Consider the following 22455-nt stretch of genomic DNA (forward strand, 5'->3'; position numbering starts at 1 on the left):
TATGCCAGCAGGTTTTATTTATTAACACTGTAATTTGGATTTTATATACTTTTAACATATCACAAAAGATTCTTAATTTTTTTTTTTTGTGGTACTAGGGATAGAACCCAGGGGCATTTTACCTCAGAGCTATACCCCCAGTACTATTTTTTATTATTTTGAAACAAGGTCTCACTGAGTTGCAAAGGGCCTCACTAAGTAGCTGAAGCTGTCAGTTACATGCTTGTCTCCACCAAGCATGCACCATCATGCCTGGCTCTTTATTTTTTTCAAAGCTATAAGAAAGCTCATGGGCCATACAAAACTAGTTGGTGGGCTGGATTTGAACCATGGGCCACCATAATTTTCTAAAACCTGAATTAGAACAACATCCTCCAAGGTAAGGTGAAGACAAAAATAAATAATAATTATTTCATATACATATATATTAAATCATAAAATAAGCTTTACATATGTATGGACAGAAATGATGCACTCAACTTATATCTGTGAATACTTATGGGGATGTTCACTCAAAATTTTTTATTTTGATGAGAAAGATACTATATAATAATTTGGAGACCATGAGTGTGTTGGGTCTTACCCTTCAAAGTGATTTTAGAAGTACCAAATGACCATCGTGGCTTTGTTTATTCAAAACTTTGTAACATGTTATTCTTACCTTCTGCCTTACTTAGCCACACACAAATACGAAGCATTTGATTTTCTCTGGATACAGAACTGTGTTCAGTACCTCTGGATCTCAAGAGTTGCCTGGACTTCAAAAGTATTATCAGACAACTTTTCATTTTTCTTAGATCTTACAAAGGTTTGTTTATAACTTGCGTATTGAGTTATAGATCAAAAAGAAAAAATTGCAATAATATTATTGGGTCCTTTAAATCTTGAAAAGACTTCTAAGAGCAAGTTCGTGATTTTTGCTTCCCCTCGCTGTACCCTAATTGACTTCCATCCAACCCTTAAACTTTATTCATTTTATGTATTCATATTAGTAATAGATACAGATGATCCTGGGATCATTTTAGTGGAATTGCTCAGTAACAAGGAAAAATGGATTGTCTCTGATATATCCTCTAAATTCTTTCCCAGTGTCTCTGAGTCAACATAGTCTGAGTGTAAGCAGTGAAATGATGTACGTTAGTCTTAAAGGAGCTTCATTAGCCCTGGAAACCATCACCCCACTGTAGAAAAACAGGGTTGGAAACAAAACTAACCAACCGGCTTCTCCAGGTAGGCCTGGGGCTCCAGGAACTCCGCGGGTGCCCTTGGGACCTGGCTCTCCCGGAGGTCCATGGCCAGGTGGTCCAGCAGGTCCTGTGGGTCCTGGGGACCCAGGGGGACCGGGATTGCCCGGAAGACCCTGGTCCCCCTTCACACCGCTCAAGGCCTGTGACAACAAGAACATATTTGGTTGGTGCTTCATTTCAGTAGCTTCTAAGTACAGGTTAATCCTGCCCTGGGAAGCTCTTCAACTCAAAACCGAAAACACAGTCAGCGATATACAGAAATCTTTACAGCAACAAAACCTTAACATCCAGCAAATATGGGATAAAATGAAGCATCCTAATTTATGAATAATAGGCATTGAAGAAAGGATAGAGGTATAGACCAAGGGCATCTGTAATATCTTCAAGGAAATAATCTCAGAGAATTTTCCAAATATGGAAAGAGACTTGGACCTTCATGTCCAGGAGGCATACAGAACTCCACTGAGACAGGACCAAAGAAAGACCACTCCACACAACATAATAACCAAAATGACCAATATAGAGGCCAAGGGAGAAATCTTAAAAGCAGTGAGAACAAAAGGATGGGTGACATATAGAGGCAAAACAATAAGAATCACCCCAGACTATACAACCCAGGTCATGAATGCTAGGAGAGACTGGTACGACATGATTCAGACCCTGGAAGAAAATAACTTCCAACCCAAACTAAACTATCCAGCAAAACTTCTATTCAAGATCAATGGTGAAACCAAAGTCTTTCAGGATAAACAGAATCTCAAAAAATTCATGAACTCAAAGCCAACACTAGAGAGAATTCTAAAAGAAATAAACCATAAGGAAGAAAAAAGAAGCAGACTTCAGAATCAGAGAAGAGAGGAAGTTAATAAGTGGGCCATTTAAGTAAAGAAGAAAGATCAAACCACCCAAGAGTAGACAGAACACAAAATGGCAGAAAACAAAACTCATATTTCAATAATATCTCTTAATGTCAAAGGACTTAATTCACCAATCAAAAGACATAGACTGGCATTGTGGATTAGGAAACATAATCCAAATATATGCTATCTGCAAGAAACTCACCTTATAGCCAAAGATATTCACAGACTGAAAGTGAAAGGATGGAAAAAGATATACCATGCCAACAGTGACCAAAAAAGAGCAGGGGTAGCAATCCTGATATCCAACAAAACAGACTTTAAACTAAAACACATCAAAAGAGACAAATCAGGGCACTTCCTTTTATTAAAAGGAACAACACACCAAGAAGATATAATGATAGTAAATATTTATGCCCCAAATGTGGGTGCAACCACATTTGTAAAACAAACCCTTCTGGACATAAGATCCCAAGTAGACCCAAATACCATAATTCTGGGAGACTTTAATACACCTCTCACACCACTGGATTAATCTTCAAGGCAAAAGATGAGTAAAGATGCTTTAGAACTATAGGAAACCATAAACCAAATAGACCTAATAGACATTTTCAGAATATTTCAACCAGGAACTACAGAATACACATTCTTCTCAGCAGCCCATGGAACCTTCTCCAAAATTGATCACATCCTGGGACACAAAGAAAATACCAGCAAATTCAAAAAATATAATATAATTCCTTGCATCTTTTCAGACCACAACGGAATAAAAGTAGAAATCTACAACAGGAAACTTGAAAGAAAGTATTCAAATTCATGGAGAATGAATGATACACTATTGAATGATGAATGGGTAAGAGCAGAAATTAAGGAAGAAATAAAGAAATTTATGGAAACAAACGGAAACAGAGAAACAACCTACCAAAATCTATGGGACACCATAAGGAAAGTTTATTGCATTGAGTGCCCACATAAGAAGGACAGAGAACGACCAAGTAAAGAACCTAATGACATAACTCAAGGACCTAGAAAATCTGCAACAGTCTATTCCCAAAGCCAGCAGAAGGCAAGAAATCATTAAAATTAGAGCAGAAATAAATGAAATAGAGAACAAAAAAAAAAACAATTCAAAGAATCAATAAAACAAAAAGTTGGTTCTTTGAAAATATTAATAGAATTGATAAATCCCTGGCCAAACTAACCAAAAGAAAAAGATAATCAACTCAAATTATCAAAATTAGAAATGAAAAAGGAGATATCACCACAGATAGTGAAGAAATTCAAAAGATTATCAGAAACTACTTTAAAAATTTATACTCCAATAGACTTGAAAACCTGGAAGAAATTGATAGATTTCTAAGCACAGTTAACCTTCCTACACTCAGCCAAGAGGACACAGCAAGCCTAAACCAACCAATAACAACCAAAGAAATAGAAACGGCAATAAAAATTCTTCCACCAAAGAAATGCCCAGGCCCAGATGGGTTTCCAGCTGAATTCTACAAAACCTTCAGTGAACAACTAATACCAATACTTCATAACTTGTTCTGGGAAATTGAAAGAGATGGAACTCTCCCAAATTCCTTCTATGAGGCCAGTATCACATTAATACCTAAACCAAATAAAGATAACTCAAGAAAGGAAAACTACAGACCAATATCCTTAATGAACATAGATGCAAAAATTCTAAACAAAATACTAGCTATATGCATTCAAAACTATATCAAGCGAATAATACATCATGACCAAGTCGGTTTCATCCCAGAAAAACAAGGCTGGTTCAACATATGCAAATCAATACATGTTATCCACCACATAAATAGAACCAAGAACAAAAACCACATCATCATAGCAATAGATGCTGAAAAAGCATTCGACAAAATCCAACACCCATTTGTGTTAAAAACACTGCAAAAAATAAGGCAATATACTGTAAACCCAAAGCCAACATTATATTGAATGGGGAAAAACTGCAAGAATTTCTGCTAAAGTCAGGAACAAGACAAGGATGCCCACTATCACTACCACCACTCCTGTTCAATATAGTCCTTGAGACTCTTGCTGTAGCAATAAGACAAGAGAAGGAAATCAAAGGAATCCACATAGGAAGAGAGGAATTAAAATTATCCTTATTCACAGATGACATGATCCTTTATCTGGAAGACCCAAAGAACTCAACCAAAAGACTTCTGGAGTTGATTGACAAATTCAACAAAGTCGCAGGATACAAAATCAACCTAAGGAAATCAGTGGCTTTTCTTTATGCCAACAACAAATCCACAATGAAAGAAAACAAAGAAAACAATTCCATTCACTATAACCTCAAAACCAATAAAATACCTAGGAATAAACCTAACCCAAGATGTAAAAGACCTCTACAACAAAAACTATAAAACATTAAAGAAAGAAATTAAAGACGACCTTGGAAGATGGAAAGATCTCCCATGCTCATGAATAGACAGAATAAATATCATCAAAATGGCCATTCTGCCAAAACTGATCTATAGATTCAATGCAATTCCCATTAAAATACCAGCAACATTCTTCAAAGACCTAGAAAAATCAATCATGAACTTTATATGGAGAAAGAAAAGACCCAGAATAGTCAAAGCAATTCTCAGCAACAAGAAACATGCAGGAGGCATTACAATTCCAGACTTCAAACTATACTATAGAGCAAAAGTAGTAAAAACAGCATGGTACTGGCACAATAAGAGATATACTGACCAGTGGATTAGAATAGAAGATACAGAAACAAACCCACACATCTTTAGTCAATTAATCTTTGACAAAGGGGCCAAACACATATGATGGAGAAAAGACAGCCTTTTCAACAAGTGGTGCTGGGAGAACTGGCTAACCATTTGTAAAAAGATGAATCTAAACCCCTATATCTTACCAAACACAGGAATCAACTCAAGATGGATCAAAGACTTAGAAATTAGACCTGAGACTGTGAAGTTAGTAGAGGAGAGCATAGGTTCAATACTACAACATACTGGCACAGGCAGTAACTTTCTCAACAAAACCTCCAAAGCTCAGGAAATTAAAGCAAGAATTAACAAGTGGGATAGCATCAAACTTAAAAGTTTCTTCTCATCAAAGGAAACTATCAATAACCTAAAGAGGAAGCCTACAGAATGGGAAAAGATCTTTACCAGCCACCATTCTGATAGGGGGCTAATATTCAGAATATACAAAGAGCTCAAAAGACTGTACACTAGCAAAACAAACAACCCAATCAAGAAATGGGCAAATGAACTAAATAGACACTTCACAAAAGAAGAGATTCAAAGGGCCAATAGATACATGAAAAGATGTTCTTCATCACTGGCCATCAGGGAGATGCAAATCAAAACTACACTAAGATTCCATCTAACCCCAGTCAGAGTGGCAAGCATAAAGAAATCAAACAACAACAAATGCTGGAAAGGATGTGGGGAAAGAGGAACTCTTTTACACTGTTGGTGGGAATGCAAACTAGTTCAGCCACTATGGAGATCTGTGTGGAGATTCCTAAGAAAGGTGGGAATAGATCCACCATATGATCCAGCTATACCACTCCTGGGTATCTTTCCAAAGGGGTTGAATTCAGAGAAATACAGCAACATATGCATACCTATGTTCATAGCAGCACAATTTGTAATAGCCAAAATATGGAACCAACCCAGATCACCATCAACAGATGAATGGATAGCAAAACTATGGGAAATACACACAATGGAATTCTATTCAGCCATAAAGAAGAACAAAATTATATCATTTGCAAGAAGATGGAAAGCCCTGGAGAACATTATATTAAGTGAGATCAGCCAAGCACAGAAGGAGAAGATACATATGTTTCCTTTAATATGCCCAAACTAGGAAACACAGAGCATACCAGTGGGACTCCAGATAATAGAGGGGAAATATCAGCAAAGTTTGAACGGAAAGATAGGAGAGGAGGAAGGCTTATCTTGATTAATGAGGGTCTACATCTGAATATGTGTAAAATTATGAATATGACATGGTTAACCTGGACAACCATTGGTGGGAGGGGGGGAAGGGAAAATGGAGGCGGGGGGGGAGAGGGCACCAAATATAGTTTAAATGTATACTATTTATGTTCAATAAAAAAATTGTTAAAAGAAAAAAAAAGCAGTTGCCATTTGTAGCAGGAATTGTTACTAAAATAAGAGCACTTCAGCTTCTGCTCTTTTATGCAATATTTGAATTCAGCAATCCTGTGTAAATTTGAAAATGTCTTAAGTCCCACTTGAGATGTCCTTGAAAGACATGTCTCCCATGTGACCATAGATACTGAAGCTAAATTCAAACTGACCAACAATTCCAATGGCCTTAGAGGTTACATTCCTGCTAATGGTATAAAATAAAATCTGCACAGCAAGCCTTTATTTGGTAGGTATTTTCATAACAGAGGAGATAGTCTACCTGTATTATTTTTCTTATATATTAAAAGCTTTATATACTGCAACTTTGAAAATGAGTTGCATGTTTAAAAGAAGTCGATTTGACAAAACCATCTATGTACCCTTCCCCCTCCCCTTCTTTTCCAACATGACCCTCCCAAATACACTTGACCGGAGTTTTCATTGTTTGGTATCATTGGGTGACTTTATCCTTTATTTTTAAATTTTGTGGTACTGGAGATTGTATCTTGGAGAATTGAACTGCTGAGCTACGCAGTCAGCCCTTTTATTTTATTTTTTATATTGAAACAAGGTCTTGTTAAGTTACCCCAGGATGACCTTGGACCTACAATCTTCCTGTCTCGGCCTCTCAAATAGTGGACTTGCAGGCATGTGCCATCACGCTCGCTCAGCTTCTCTCTGTCTCTATCTCTGTCTCTCTCTCTCTCTGTCTAACAGGACCTGATTTAACAAATAACCTCTTTGACTTTCTCTCATTTTCTTTTTGGGATTTCTTTCAGAATTAAAAGAGAGACATTGGAAAGATGCAAATGGGGAGATAATTGTATTGATACAGACTAAAAGAATTGAAGACACTGTCCTTCAACAAGCAGGACTACCACTTAGTGGGCTGCCCAAAAGTTGCCCACAATGGGATCGAGTAGCCCTGCTCCATAAGTGCTCCCGGAAAGACCGTTTTCCATATCTACGTGTTGGAGAGTCACAGTCATCTTACATTAAAGGATCTGTAAACAAATCTTTACATTTGCTTACCAGGTCTCCCCAAATATTTCAATGGTTTTATTGGATAAATCTGATTAACCTTGAGAGAAAATGGTATTTGTAGATTAGTTTGGGCAAATTTCTCATGGATATATTGTGAGAAGTTCTTAGCCGTTTTACTCTATGACATTTTAAAATAGATCTGGTAGGTATTAGTTCTCTTTGAGCAAGTGATAAACTCTATCCCATGAAAAGAATCAAATTTATATAAGATGAAATATTTCAAGTGATGAGACATTTGATGCCCTTATTTGACAAATTCTAATCCATGAAAGGAATCAAACTTACCTAAATTGAAACATTTTAAATGATGAAACTTCTTTTTTGGTGTGTGTGTGTCTGGTACTGGAGATTGAACCTAGGACCATCCTACTCCTGAGTTACACCGCTAGCATTATTTTATTTTTTATTTTGAAAAAGGGCCTTATCAAATTGCTGAGGCTGGCCTCGAACCTGTGATTCTCCAGTCTCAGCTTCCCAAATACTAGGGTTACAGGCTTGTGCCATCATGCCTGGCCAATGAAAAAATATTTTATGTCTATAATTGACTACCATGCTCCTAAGTACTCTGTCTTTTTATGCATTTATTTTTACTTAAATGCTCCAAACTACTAACACTTTCTCCTAGTAGTCATTTTCTGAACTTCTCTAAAAACTCATATGACATGACTATGGAAATATAACTTGTGTATGAGAGTCATTATCAATGTAGAATTTTAGTTGGGCTAACTTCTTGAAAGCTACCTACTTATTTTGGTAGAATACTATAAATATTTACTCGGGTTATTCCTGATAATTGGATGCTGCCTCATTCTGTAGCCAGAATGATGAGCCAGGCCAAGTGGCCAGTCGCTTTTTTAGAAGGAAATAATCTTATCTCTTTATTCCAGAGCATCTTCTATAGGAAGAGTAATTAAAAAAACAACAATTGATAAATACCAACCGGGTCTCCTCTGGCTCCTGGTAATCCTTTTACTCCTGGAGTTCCAGGAATTCCATCCCAGCCCTTTCTCCCAGGTTGTCCTCGGAGCCCGGGATCTCCGGGGGCACCCACTTGCCCCAGGGGCTGAGACGTTTCACCTTTTCTTCCTGTAAGTCCTGGGTCTCCCTGAGCGCCGGGAAATCCCTAGGGTGATATAGAAATCAGTCTGTACTGTGTTTCCATGCGGTACATTAATTCATTCTTAAAATGAATGAATGAATGAATCCATTAATTCATTCTTTAAAATATTGTCATCAAGAACTTTTCGATTTTACTGGACACAGATTATTTTAACACATATTTTCTTTGGCCCACAAATATCATTTTGAGTACCCCCCCCCCCCCAGAACTGGGGATTAAACCCAGGGACATTCTACCTCTGAGCTACAACCTCAGCCCTATTTTATTATATTATTTTACCTTGAAATAGGGTTTCACTATGTTGCTAATGGCCTTGCTAAATTTCTGAGGCTGGCCTTGAACCTGTGACCTTCCCATCTTAGCCTCCCAAGTACTAGGATTACAGGTATGTGCCACCACACCTGGATTTTCATTCATTTTTAACTTCCAAATGGAAAAGAATTTAGTTAGTGTAATTCAATATACTATACATACTAATATCATTCAGCATAATACAACAATCATAATTCAGATTATGTTTAGGTACAGGTAAATTTCAACATGTATCTCTGAAGAATTTGATTTAACTATATCTATGTACAGCTTGCTGGTTCACAATGCTAATCAACATGTTACCAATATTTTAATTTTTAACAGCTTTGTTGAGATATGTTTCCTCTGAAGAGTACAACTTAATGACTATTAGTAGAACTATACCACAATCGATCAGTGTTAAAACATTTGTATCAGTCCCTTTTCCCTCAAACCCATTTGCGGTCCATCTCTCTTTCCATTTTCAGTCTGCTGAAGATGACCAGTCTGCCTTCTGTCTTCGACACCATTTTAAAATATCTTTTATTTTTGATTTTTGATACTGGGGGTTGAACCCAGGAACATTCTACCTCTGCGCTACATCTCTAGCCCTATTTTAGTTTTTAGTTTTAAACAGGGTCTCACTAAGTTGCTGAGGGCCTCACTAGCTTGCTGAGACTGGCCTCGAACCTGTGAATCTCTTGTTTGAGCCTCTTAAGTGCTGGGATTCCAAGCATGCACTATCATGCCTAGTTAGAAAAGACCTTTAAATTCATGAGTTCATCTAGTCTACAAGTATCTATGTAACACCTACAGTTCTCCACATAGACTAATAACCTATGTGTGGTGCATCCATATGATCAGACAGCAATTTTTTCCAAATTGATGGTAAAGCTTTATAACCATGCAATCTTACTGGAAATCCTGGAAGACCTGTACTTCCTGGGGGGCCTGGGCTTCCTTTCACACCAGCGGCACCTCGTCCCCCTGCAAAACAAAACATTGGCAACAACTGAACACCAGCTCTGGATGGTTGGACTAATTCAGCAGATGAAAATACTGCTCTTCCCTTTCAGGAGAGCTAGACAATTGTTTTTCCCAGAAAATGTATAATACAATGAGAGAATAGGAGTGAAGAGCTGGATTAAGAGCAAGTGTAAAAAACGAGAATCCTAAATCAGATGTGGTGGGACACACTTATAATTCCAGTACTTAGGAGGCTGAGACAGGATCATAGGTTCGAGGCCAGCCTCAGAACTTAGGGAAGCCCTCTGCAACTTAATGAGATCTTGTTTAAAATAATAAAATAAGGCTGAGTGTGTAGCTCAGAGGCAGAATGACCCGGGGTTCAATCTCTAGTACTACAAAAGAAATGACAATAATGATAATAATAATAATAATAATAATAATAATAATAATTAAAAGCAAGAACTCTGACCTTAGCTTCCTAACATTCTCATCTTTATACTGTTAAGGATATACATTTATTTTCTTCTGACAGTAAGAGTCAACATTCACTCATGGTAAGAAAATTATGCAGAAAGAAGAGAATAAACATCAACTGTAGCTCAGGCTGGGGATTTGGCTCTGTGCCACCACCCTTGGCTTAGTAGATGTTTTTGAAACTCTCCCTCCGAATTCATCAAGACCTCCAGCAATCTATTATCTTTTAAATTTTCCAGTGTGAGCCTGGCATGGTGGCCCATGCTTGTAACCCCTGCACTTGGGAGGCTGAGACAGGAGGATTGCGCAGGTTTGAAGCCAGCTTCAGCTACTTAGTGAGGCTCTCAGCAACTTAGTGAGACCCTGTTTCCAAATAAAATACAAAATAGGTCTGGGAGTATAGCCCAGAGGTAGAAAGCCTCTGGGTTCCACCCCCAGTACCACCAAAAAAAGTAAAAAATAAAATAAAATAAATTTCCCAGTGTGTTTTGTCCTTGCACAAGCCCAAATTTGCAGAGTCCATACCTGGGATTCCTTTGACACCATCTAGTCCTGGCAGTCCCGGGAGGCCTGGGGGCCCTGGGATACAAGGGCATTCTACACACAGTAGGCCTGGTTCTCCTACAAAAAGAGCATGCTAGCATTACTAATAATCCCACACCAAGTTCATGGAAAGGCCAGATAGGCACCATCTATATACACATTTATTATATTTAAACATTGCTTTGTGAGTAAAAATAATGTAGGGTATTGTATGTGTTAATTGAGAAGACCATGTATTATACATCTGCTTAAATTTTTGTCTTGAGATGCTTACTTGTTCTGAGAGGAAATTCCAAGAATCTAGGATAAAACAGACCCTATTTCAGGGTTGCCTTTCCTTGCACGCAAGAGAAAACTCTCCTTCTAGGGATTTCCAATAACCTATTGGGTGCTAAATGAATGAATGATTTACAGATAAAGGAATAGTTTAGCTAATTCTTCTGGAAAAGAAGCCACTTCAGACTGGCTTCTATTTGGCATCCTTGCTGTCTCAGAAGAAGAAAAACTGCCAGGGTGTGGTGGCACACACTAGTAATCCCAGCATTTGGGAGGCTGAGAGAGAAGGATCTAGGCTCATAGACAGCTTCAGCTACTTAATGAGGCCCTTTGCAACTCAGTGAGACCCTGTTTCCAAATAAAGAATAAAAAAAGGGCTAGGGGTATAGCTCAGAGGTAGAATGCCCCTGGGTTTCATCCCCAATACCACAAAAAATAAAATAAAATAAAATAAAATAAAATAAAATAAAATAGGGCTGAGGGTGTATCTTGGAGGTAGAATGCTCCTGAATTCCATTTCCAGTGCAAAGAAGAAGGAGGAGGAGGAGGAGGAGGAGGAGGAGGAGGAGGAGGAGGAGGAGGAGGAGGAAGAAGAGGAGGAGGAGGAGGAGGAGGAGGAGGAGAAGGAGGAGGAGGAGGAGGAGGAGGAGGAGGAGGAGGAGGAGGGGGAGGAGGAGGAGAAAAAGAAGCATCTGTGATGATGTTGATAAAAATGGCTTATTCCAATGGAGCAACACTATTAATTGGACCAACCTTTGGGCCCTTCAACTCCTGGGATGCCTGGAGGCCCCAGATGGCCCGGCAGTCCATGATCCCCAGGGGGACCCTCGCAAACAACGATGTCCCCTGTAAAATACAACATCAAAGATATTTTTTATTTGTGCCTTTTTTCAATTAGCCAAATCTTGATATATGTATTATTTTAGATGCATTCCTCTCATCAATGTACTGGAAGCTGGGTCTTTAAGTTTATTGTAAAGGATGTTTTAATTTTTCACATAATCAGACTTTAACTATGTATGTTATTAATTCTAAGAGCTTTCCAGGTTATCCTTTTGGATTGTCTGTGAGTAACAAATGTCTCTTCCCTTCTAAAAAACATACCATGAAAAAGAAATCACTCCCACATATAGAAGATTCTTAAGTCTCTTGGGAAAATGTAATATGAAACACAGGCCCTTCCTGGGAAGCTTCCAGGAAAAGGCATTTTAAAATACAAAAGTGATCTCTCTGTTCATGATGATCCACTGCAGAGCCAAGGCAGAATGCTAAATGGCTCCGCGGGGTGATGGAGAAAACCTTGGAGCACTTGGAATCCTCTGGGCCCACCTCACCTGGCAGCATCTTACCTCACACCTGTGCTGCACATATCTGCCTTCTGTCTTGCTGAGGCCAAGCTATGGGATTCCCTGAGTATCACCTAACCACAGCCGGGAATGTGCATGCATGGGGTGGGTGGGGTGGTCCTGTCCTGTGGTGCAAGTCTTCCACCCATGGGAAATAGGAGCTGGCAGATAAATTCTTCCTCTTTCTCCCCCAGGACAGAGCATCCTGAGACCAGCTTCTTGGAAAATGGACTCTAGTGGCTGATCAGTCGCCCTTGGTAGAGGTGGACTTGATAACCAGCTCTCCTTCCTGCTCCCTCCCCTGGTTCCTTCCTCCCTCCTCTCTTCTCTCTGGGGAACTTAGGTGAAGACTTGACATTTGCAAAGTCATCATTCTACCATATTCTTTCTACTAAATTGTTATTAAAATGAAATGCCACTGCTAAGATGACTAATAAAAAAACCCACAGACTGATGGCCGGGCTTTGAGTGAGTGGGGATTCCTGCCCCAATGTGCCTGCAGCTGCTGCGGGGCAATGTCCGCCAGAGCAGTCCATTATGCACCTTACCTGGAGGTCCCTGGAGTCCCCGTGGCCCTGCAGGGCCTGGTGAGCCGGGACAGCCTGGGGCCCCGGGGACGCCCACCATGTCTTTCCCCGGTGGGCCTCGCTCTCCTTTGCCTCCTTTCAAGCCGGGTTGTCCTGGGGGTCCTCTGAGGCCGGGCCTTGATGGTCCTTGGGGAAAGTAGTCAGTTGTGAGAGCTTACATATTTTCCTGAGGAATATGCATTTATTTTCAGTTGAAAAAGAATATTTTATAAATATTCTCATTTATAAAAGTTGTGCCATTGAGAAACATATAAAGCATATAAACAGGGACTTCCCTTGCTTCCTTCACCTGTGGCCTTTGCAGATTAGATCGCAGTACAGCAAAGTACAAAATGCCCCATTCAAGCAAGATAATGTGTGTGACTTATTGTAAAGAATGGAAGCAGAGTTTGGGAGGCACTGTAGACTTTTTATTTATAGAGCTCATGGGACATTCTTCTGTATATGCTATTTTGCATATACTTTTTTATTAGAGAGTAGAGGATCCTCCCTTTCAGTGCCCCAAATGAGAAAGAAAGTTGCAGCTGGATTTCATTCCTGCTAGTTGTGTTAGGTATAAAAGGGAATGGGGAAGGCAAGCATGTCCTAGGAAGGAAGCCAGACCGGGTGGTTCAGAACCCACCCTAATCCTAAAATATGAGGATGTGAGCTGGGGGCAGTATCAAATCTCTGTTAATAAGAGAGATATCACCACCCCAGGGCTGAGAAATCAGCAGAGGCAATACCTGGTCTTTGTTATTATTTGAGCTTAAAGGATATCCTTCTGATTGATGTCTGTCTTAGACCTTTGTAATTTTCTACTCACTGGCTTCTTAAAGGAGTCTGTTCATTACTTAGGGTCCTGGCAGGAAGAAGGGGCCTTCCTTAATCTTTGGCCACACCTCCAAAACATCTTTTTGCTCATTTCAACCTCAGCATATTTCCACTCTTAATGTATATTAATAAAAACAATTGATGTATATGTTTTCCATGTATATATGGGTACATACAAATATATATCTACTTATATACCTATATTTTTACAATGGGATTATAGTATGCAATACTATAACAGTTCTGTAATCTCCTTTTAATTCATTATCAAAATTATGAGTTTACCATACAATATTATATATAGAAAACTATAATCCAAAGCAGGACACCCAGTATACTGGTATCAAGTCTTTGCTCCTTTTGGTTAGTTTTTTACTCTTAAAAAAAGTACAGTACAGTTATAATTAATGGGCCCTATTGAATCCATTTCTGATCCTATTCTTCCTCTTTCAAAAGGCAAATAAAGGTTCAAATGAGTCACAGATTAAAATTTAAAACTTTACAGAAAAAGTATAACCTAGGTATCCTTATACAACTTTTTGTGCATAATAACGCCTGTCATTTGGAACCAAGTGATTTCAATCACGTTTTCCACTTTTGTTCCTGCTCTCAGTCTCAAGGCTCATACCCCAAAGTTACTACAAAAATTCCCTGACTATAAGGCCCTTGGTTAAAACCATTGCGAAGTGAAAATTGACATTTCCATGTCAATTTGTATCAACCTCTATAGGCCACTAAGAGCACAATTAATATCAGCTGATGGATCATTGGTCTTACATAAATAATGCAAACTTAGCAGCAATCCTCACTCTCCTTTGTAACAGCATTTCTATTTGTACCCAAAGAAATAAGGACATACCGGGACGTCCAGGAACTCCAGGAGGGCCACTTGGACCTGGAAACACATGACATGAATTAATTGGCTATAAAGGTAGAAATGCTCCTATGTCCATTGTGTGTGTGTATGTGTGTGTGTGTGTGTGTGTGTGTGTGTGTGTGTGTGTGTGATACTGGGGTGGAACCCAGGGTTTTTTCTACCTCTGGCCTATACTCCCAGACCTATTTTATGCTTTATTTGGGAACAAGTTCTCACTAAGTTGCTGAGAGCCTCACTAAGTAGCTGAGGCTGGCTTTGAACCTGTGTGATCCTCCTGTCTCAGCCTCCCAAGTGCAGAGATTACAAGTGTGCGCCACCACACCAGGCTCCTTGTGTCCATTTAAAAAATCTGGGATGACAATATAATAATCATTGTAATAAAGGGATTTTTTGCGGTACTGGGGATGGAACCCAGGGGCATTCTACCTCTGAGCTATACCCTGACCCTATTTTTTATTCTTTATTTTTTGAAACAGGGTCTCACTGAGTTGCAAAGGACCTCACTAAGTAGTAGCTGAGGCTATCTGCGAACCATTATCCTCCAGTCTCAGCCTCCCAAATGCTGGATTACAAGTGTACACCACCACACCCAGCTCATAAAGAGTTTTTATATGTTCCCACTTTCACATGGACAAATACTGGGGAAAATCATTTATTTAGACAAATAAGAGAGAGGAAGTTATTCTTAGATATCTAGCACTCAGAAGTAAATCACACAGCTGGATACGGTGGCACACTCCTGTATGCTCTACTGGGGAGGCTGAGATGGGAGGATAACAGGTTTCAACAACTTAGCAAGACCCTGTTTCAAAAAAGAAATAGGGCTGGGGCGGGGATGTAGTTCAGAGGTAGAAAACCCCTGGGTTCAACCCACAGGAACATGCATATATACACACGCCTCGTGATCATTTCCACATAATTCTGTGGAGATTTACTAAGAGCCTGCTCTGAATTTGGTACTTTGTTAAACGTTCAAATGCAAGAAAATTAAACCCCGCTGGAATCACCGAGGATCTACAGCTGTCTTTGTGCTCCAACTTGTAGCTGGAATAGTCCATGATTAGTTATTTGAGATCTATTTGGATTGAACATATGAAAACACATCAGAGCTATTTATGAAAGTACACAAGAGTTTTTTTTAAAAAAAATCTGCACCAATAGATGTTATTATCTGTCATTTTATTTAAATGCACTGGGAAATTTTACTCTTAAGTAAAAATTTCCTTCGAAACCTCATTTATATCAATAATTTGTCTAGGTCAGTAATTCTCAATCCTGGCCAGATGTTAGCATGATCAGGGGCTCTTACAATCCGCCAGTGTTCAGGACCCTTCTCCAGACAAGGCAATCAGAATCCTAGGGATGGAGCTTGGCAGGGCGCTTAGGCAGGAGTTCCCAGGGATTCTAATGTGTAGCCAGGGATGAGAGCGCCTGCGTGATCACTCTCAGATGAAAAGTGACAGTCTATGTGAAAATGTGTTTTATTGCAGTTCAGTGTTCCAGGAGGTAGGAAGCCAGGGCTACAGGGCTTCCCTCGGCATGCTCAGTGTGGCTTTGCTCATGGTGTAGCTTTTGCAGGTCTTTATTATTTTTTTTCATAATAACACTGAGACAACTGATTTCTTTCTCCCTCTTCCTGTTCTCTGGCCACGTCAGTGTCTCCCTGCCAACTCTAAGCTCATGCTTTGCTACATAAAGATAATTTAATTAATGTCTCTAGTATACCACTCACAAAATTTTCATGTGAAAATTAGAAGACAGGGAGAAAAAACCTACCATAATAAAACCCGAAGTTTTCTTCTTCCTCCCCACCCTCAAAGTCCTAGATTTATAAGTCCATGGTCGTGCACACTTGGAATCCCAGTACTTAGGAGGCTGAGAAAGGAGGATTGCAGGTTCACAGCCAGCCTCAGCAACTTAATGAGGTGCTCCGCAATTTAGTGAGACCCTGCTTCAAAAAAAAAAAAAAATTAGCTGAGCCAAGATTACACCTGTAATCCCACTACCTGGGAGGCTGAGACAGGAGGATTGCAGCTTTGAAGTCAGCCTCAACTACTTAGTGTGGCCCTCTGAGAGTTAGTGAGACCCTGTTTCAAAATAAAGAATAAAAAATAGGGATGGGGGTATAGCTTGGAGGTGGAATGCTCCTGGGTTCAATCCTCAGTACCAAACATAATAAATAAATAAGTAAATTAATTAATTAATTAATAGGACTGGGGGTGTGGCTCAGAGGTAGAATGCCCTTGGGTTCAATACCCAGTACCACTAAAAATAACAAAGAAACAAGTACATTGTATTTACAAGTGTGAAAGAAAGAACAAAGATCAGCAAAGGTCTAGGAAGATATGTGTCCTCACCCTGTGGGCCCCGAGCTCCTTTGGGTCCGGGTGGGCCTGGAATCCCCTCCTCTCCCTTCTCCTGGTATGCATCATAATACTCTGTCTTAGAAGAAATGAATAAAAAGAAAGCAGAGCTGTTTATAGACTGCTCACCAAATGCAATTATTTCATTTTCTTCGTTTTGACAAAAAAGATACATTCCTGACACAGGTTTACACATTACGAGGAATACAGTGGTCATTTTCATATAGATGGACTAGTTTGAAGATAAAGTTAGCTGGGTGTGGTGCCGCATGCCTGGAATCACAGTCCTTGGGAGGCTGAGATAGAAAGGGCCCAGGTTTGAAGACAGCCCCAGCAATTTAGTAAGACACTAAATTTCAAAATAAATTTTGAATTTTAAATTCAATTATAAATAAGTTTAAAATTTTTAAATTTCAAAATAAATTTTAAAAAGAGCTGGTTTTGTAGCTCAGAGGTAGATTATTCATGGGTTTAATCCCAGTACCAAAAAAAAAAAAGGATAAATTTGACCTTTTGGTTTTATAATATTTACTAAATGTACTTTTTTTGCAGTACTGGGGATGGAACCCAGGGGCATTCTACCTCTGAGTTACACCCCCAAGACCTATTTTTTATTCTTTATTTTGAAACAGGGTCTCACTGAGCTGCAAAGGGTCTCACTAAGTAGCTGAGGCTGTCCTTGGACTGAGATCCTCCTATCTCAGCCTCCCAAATGCTGGGATTACAAGTGTGCGCCACCACACCCAGCTTCTTAATGTACTTTCTATTAGAAATATATTTTATGATGTGATCCAGTTCATACATTTATATGTACACATATATACATACACATGCATGTATGCATGTATATGAATACAGAAATTAAAATTTCATGAAATAGTGACTTCTCATTATGACATAAGATCAACTTGGATATTTTATTCTATTCTATTTCACTGTTTTAAAATGTTGGTCCTGGAGGACCAACATTATTCCAAAGTACAGTAAGACCTATACACCCACAAGTACGGCATTCATTGTTCCTTTAAATTTCAGGACACCATCGGCCCATAAGAATCAAGGAACACTGCCTCTGACCTGCGCAGTGCAGGTACTGTTGGTCTTAACCTTTTACTTCCTAGGCAGAACTTCCTTTGAAGTTAGTAGAAGCTGCAAACAGAATTATTTGAGGATTGAGCATAAGAAAACACAGAGTAACGCTGGGCGTGGTGGCGCATGCTTGTAATCCCCACGCTTGGGAGGCGGAGACAGGAGGATCGCGCAGGTTCAAAGTCAGCCATGCTGGCTTAAGAGACCCTGTTTATATATATGTCTGGGAGTGTAGCCTGGAAGTAGAAGGGTTTCCAGGAACCCCAGTACCACCAAAAACAAAAAAGAAAAGAAAAGAAGAGAAAAGACACAGTAAGTGGTGAATGCTAGGCATCTGTTGACAGTACACTGGTGAATAGCCTTTGTATAAAATTCAATGCATTTATTTTGAAGGAAAGAAGATGAGAATATACATATTTTTAAAATTCATTGCTTTGTTTTTCATATGGTATATGGGCCAATTCCTTTGTCGACTTGTTTAAAGATACAGTAATAAAAAGATAGGTGGTTAAGCAATGTATATAAAATCATAAAAACATCTTACTAAGAGTAACAACATAATATCCATCACGAGGTCTATAATGATATATGTGCACCTACTGGGTGTCAGACACTGTGTTTTCACAAAATAATCCACTTAATCTCCTGGCAACTCCATGAAGGTATCTTGGGACATCTTCAATATCTATCCCAGTGCTTGGGAGGCTGACACAGGAGGATCACAGGTTTTAGGCCAGCCTCAGCAACTTAACAAAACTTTCAAAAAATAGGGGTGTGTGGGTGTGTGTGGGTATAATTTGGAGGTAAAATGCCCCTGGATCCAGTCCCCAGTACCATTAAAAAAAAAAAAAAAACCAACAGGGAAAATGCAAAATTTTGGTCATGCCTTTAGTTACTGAGTTACATGACTTAGTTTGAGGATCTGAGAATTGCATTTTTCATAAGGAGACACTCCCAGCACCCCCTACCCAAGACTCTTTTGCCTTCATGGGATATTTTCTCAGACCTGCACCTCTCAGACACAGCAGCTCTGCTCAGCGAGTTCGACATGAGACCCACTGTCTTTGTGGCAGGAGATGGATGGAGGTCAGAACACAGAGGCTGGGTCCCTTTGAACCTTCTCCTGAAGCCGCAGAATTGCAAGACATAGCATGTGCCCAGTCTAAAGGCAGGAGCTCGCACATACTAGGTCTGTGTGTGCTGCATGGTGGGGAGCATTGCTGGCTGCAGTGCAGCTTGGACTGGAAGAACTGTTTTCTGCTGACCCTGCATTAAACCCATGGCTAGGCTTTTGCTGCTGAAATCGTCACCCCCATGTTCCCCCGCTGCCTGCCACAGCACCCCCGAGCCCTGAGATGGCGCCGGGTCACTGCAGGCCACAACTGATTAGACCAAGCCTCTTGTCTTACCCAAAGCCCAAGATGGAGCATTCCAAGGATCAAATAGAATCAAATAGAAGTATCTATCTGTTGCCAAATAGACAAATAATGCCAACAACTCTTTTTTGCCCTGGTTTGAAAACAAGGCAAATGCTATCATGTCTAGCATCACAGTCCAAGAGAAATGTGAACTCAAAATTCCCTTCATACTTTGAAGGACAAACGATATTAGCATCATCTCGTGTTACACTTACTGGACCATGGAATCCTGGAGGGCCGATGTCCCCTTTCCATCCCTACATGGAGAGATATTACAAATTATGAATATGAAAGTGTTTGCACATTTGATATAATTAAAAAGCAAATTGAAGAATTGGACAATAAATTAATACAACAAGTAGGGTTATTTAGGCATAATCTACAAATCAAATTACAGTGAAAGAAACATTGTAGTTAGCTTTCTGGATTATTTTCCTGGAGAGCTTGTATCTGGGTTAGGAATCTCAGCTACAAGGTCATGAAGAAGTGGTTGATGCTGAATTTTGCTGGTTTTCCAGGATTCTTCCACACCACCACCTTTGCTGGATGGTGTACACACAGTACATCCATGTCTTACTCAGATTAAAGGTGCAGGAAACCTGGCTGAGGGTTGTATGGGATTCCCCACAGCCCTCCTATAATCAGTGCCCTTTGTGTCGAGACTATGATTCAGAATTCTACAGACAGGAATACTAATAAAGGTTTCACTTTGAACCTGCATCTAGACCTGCCTAGAGAAAATATCTGAAAATATCTGTAGCATGTTGTCAGAAACAAATGTGGAAAATACACCCACCATTACTTGATTACAATCTTTCAGAGATTCAAGACTCAGGTTGAGATTCAGGGTCTAGCTACGCCTGGCCTCAGATGACCAGACACCTCCGGTGAGTGCCAGCCTTTTCCAACCCCTTTCTCATGGGGAGCTGAAATCCTACTAGTGGGGCCCAAATGAGCCAGCTTCAGCTACACAGAACAAGTCTAACATCTTTCCCTTAAGGACACACTTCAAATGTTTACACGGAGTTGCCAAATTGCTCCTTGCTTCCTGACAAATGCACTAAGGCATTTCCCTGAAGTCTGAGGTTGAAATTCCTGTTTCCCAGAAAGTAGGCAAAATAACCGACCAATGGAAAAAGGCTGAAGCCAGGGAAGGGGAGAGGGAGGAGCAGGTTACCTTCATGCCATCTTCACCCCGGAACCCAGGGAAGCCCCTGTCGCCCTTCGCTCCCTAAAGAAAAGAGCAAAAAGAAAATGGGCCAGAGGACAAGAGTCCATTGCTTCTGCATGATGAGAACAATCTGAACCTACTTAAAGGTTTTCTCAGTTTGTTTGTTAAATCAACACCTAAAAGTGGTACAAATGTATAGAGGGCACTGGGATGTTCCAGTACATCACATAGTATAGTTTGTGCAATGATCACATCAGGGTGACTAGCACATCTAATCCCCTCAATCATTTGTCATTTCTTTAAGGTAAATTATTCAAAATCTTTTCTTCTAGCTATTATGAAATACACTGTACGGCTAACTATAGTCACCTTACTGTGCAATACATCACTGGAACTTATTCTTCCTATTGTATACTAACTTTGGGCCCCTTGGCCAATCCCTCCCCATCCCTCCTTGTCTCCTCTGATAACCATTATTCTGCTGTCTGTGTCTATGGGATTAGATGCTGGGAACAGAGCCCTGGCCAAGTGCATGCTCGGTGAGCACTCTGCCACTGAGCCTCTCCCCTGCCCTCATCAGCTGCCGGAGAGTTTACTTATGAGTGAGATCATGAGGTATTGATCACTCTCATCTGGCTGGGCTCATTGACTATAACATTGTCTACTTCAACCATGTTAAGTATATGCTCAGATGACTTTTATTTACAATAATGGTGTAAAATTATGATTCTCAAATGTAACTTTGAAAATCTATAAGCTTTCAGCCAGGCGTGGTGGCTCATACTTGTAATCCTAGCATTTGGGAGGTTGAGACAGGAGGTTTGCGGCCAGCCTCAGCTACTTAGTGAGGCCCTTTGCAACTCAGTGAGACTCTGTTTCAAGATAAAGAATTTTAAAAAAATAGGGCTGGGAGTGTAGCTTGAAGGTAGAATGACCCTAGGTTACATCCCAGTACTGCAAACAAAACAAAACAAAAACAACCTTTTTTTTTTTTTTTTAGTTCACAAGTACTTAGCATCTTTTAAACATCCTGTTCATCTAGCAGGACCACCATTTCCATTTCTCTCCATCAATGGACTGAGTCCTGTCTTTACCTTAGTGCCAGGAAAGCCTGAAGCACCATTTTTTCCAGGTTTCCCCTAAAACAGAAACAAAGCAAAAGTAATTATGGGTAACTATAGTGAACATGGAAAACTTAACTGACAGAATCATCTGTCCTTGATTGCAGGCAAGAAAGGCTGGGAGAGGCTTCCTACCCAGGTTTTAACAGGAACAATTATTAACCACAGGAAAGGCATTGAAACCTCTCACCAAGGTGGAAGGGAATCAGAATGAGAAATGAGAGTCAGAGGGAGGAAGACAGGAAATTAACTGTGAAGCGTAAACCAGAGTTGATGCTGTGCGTCCTAACCTGGGAAGGGAAGTCAGGGAAGCACTGAGCAGAGATGTGAATATGGCAACCAAGACTGAAGGAGGTGTGCACGTCAACTTACTAACTTGAAATATTGGTAATTTTCTAAACCCCAGATATGCTCATATTTAAAAACATAACCAAAAGGTAGATTGTGGGGTCTACTTATGAGAATTAATTTTAAAGCAAACATTCAAAAACAGGCAATGAAGACAAGTCATGCATGTGTAGTGCCAGGGTTTCAGCTAGAAATGGTCATAAAGCAGACATGGCTTTTGGATTAACTATTATGGTATGGACTCTTTCTGTTGGAATAAAAGATGTTGGCTAAGTATATTTTCTTACAACCTGCACCCCACTTTACCAGTATATAATTTTAGAGTTTTTATGCAATGTTTGTGTTTAAGT

The 22455-nt window shown here is 39.8% G+C and overlaps 1 protein-coding gene across 1 annotated transcript in view; it reads right to left on the reverse strand.

The window, feature by feature from the left end:
- The window catches only part of COL4A3 (collagen type IV alpha 3 chain), a gene marked incomplete at both ends in the record, with an annotated part of 153769 nt that overhangs the window by 37912 nt on the left and 93402 nt on the right, over positions 1–22455 (reverse strand). The window contains 11 exon segments of the mRNA XM_080689306.1: positions 1219–1387; positions 8240–8422; positions 9627–9697; positions 10679–10774; positions 11726–11818; positions 12867–13031; positions 14578–14613; positions 16953–17037; positions 19681–19722; positions 20643–20696; positions 21731–21775. Coding sequence (XP_080545432.1) covers positions 1219–1387; positions 8240–8422; positions 9627–9697; positions 10679–10774; positions 11726–11818; positions 12867–13031; positions 14578–14613; positions 16953–17037; positions 19681–19722; positions 20643–20696; positions 21731–21775 — 1039 coding nt within the window.

This window comes from Muscardinus avellanarius, assembly GCF_963383645.1.
Source record: "Muscardinus avellanarius genome assembly, chromosome: 2".
Classification (NCBI taxonomy): Eukaryota; Metazoa; Chordata; class Mammalia; order Rodentia; family Gliridae; genus Muscardinus; species Muscardinus avellanarius.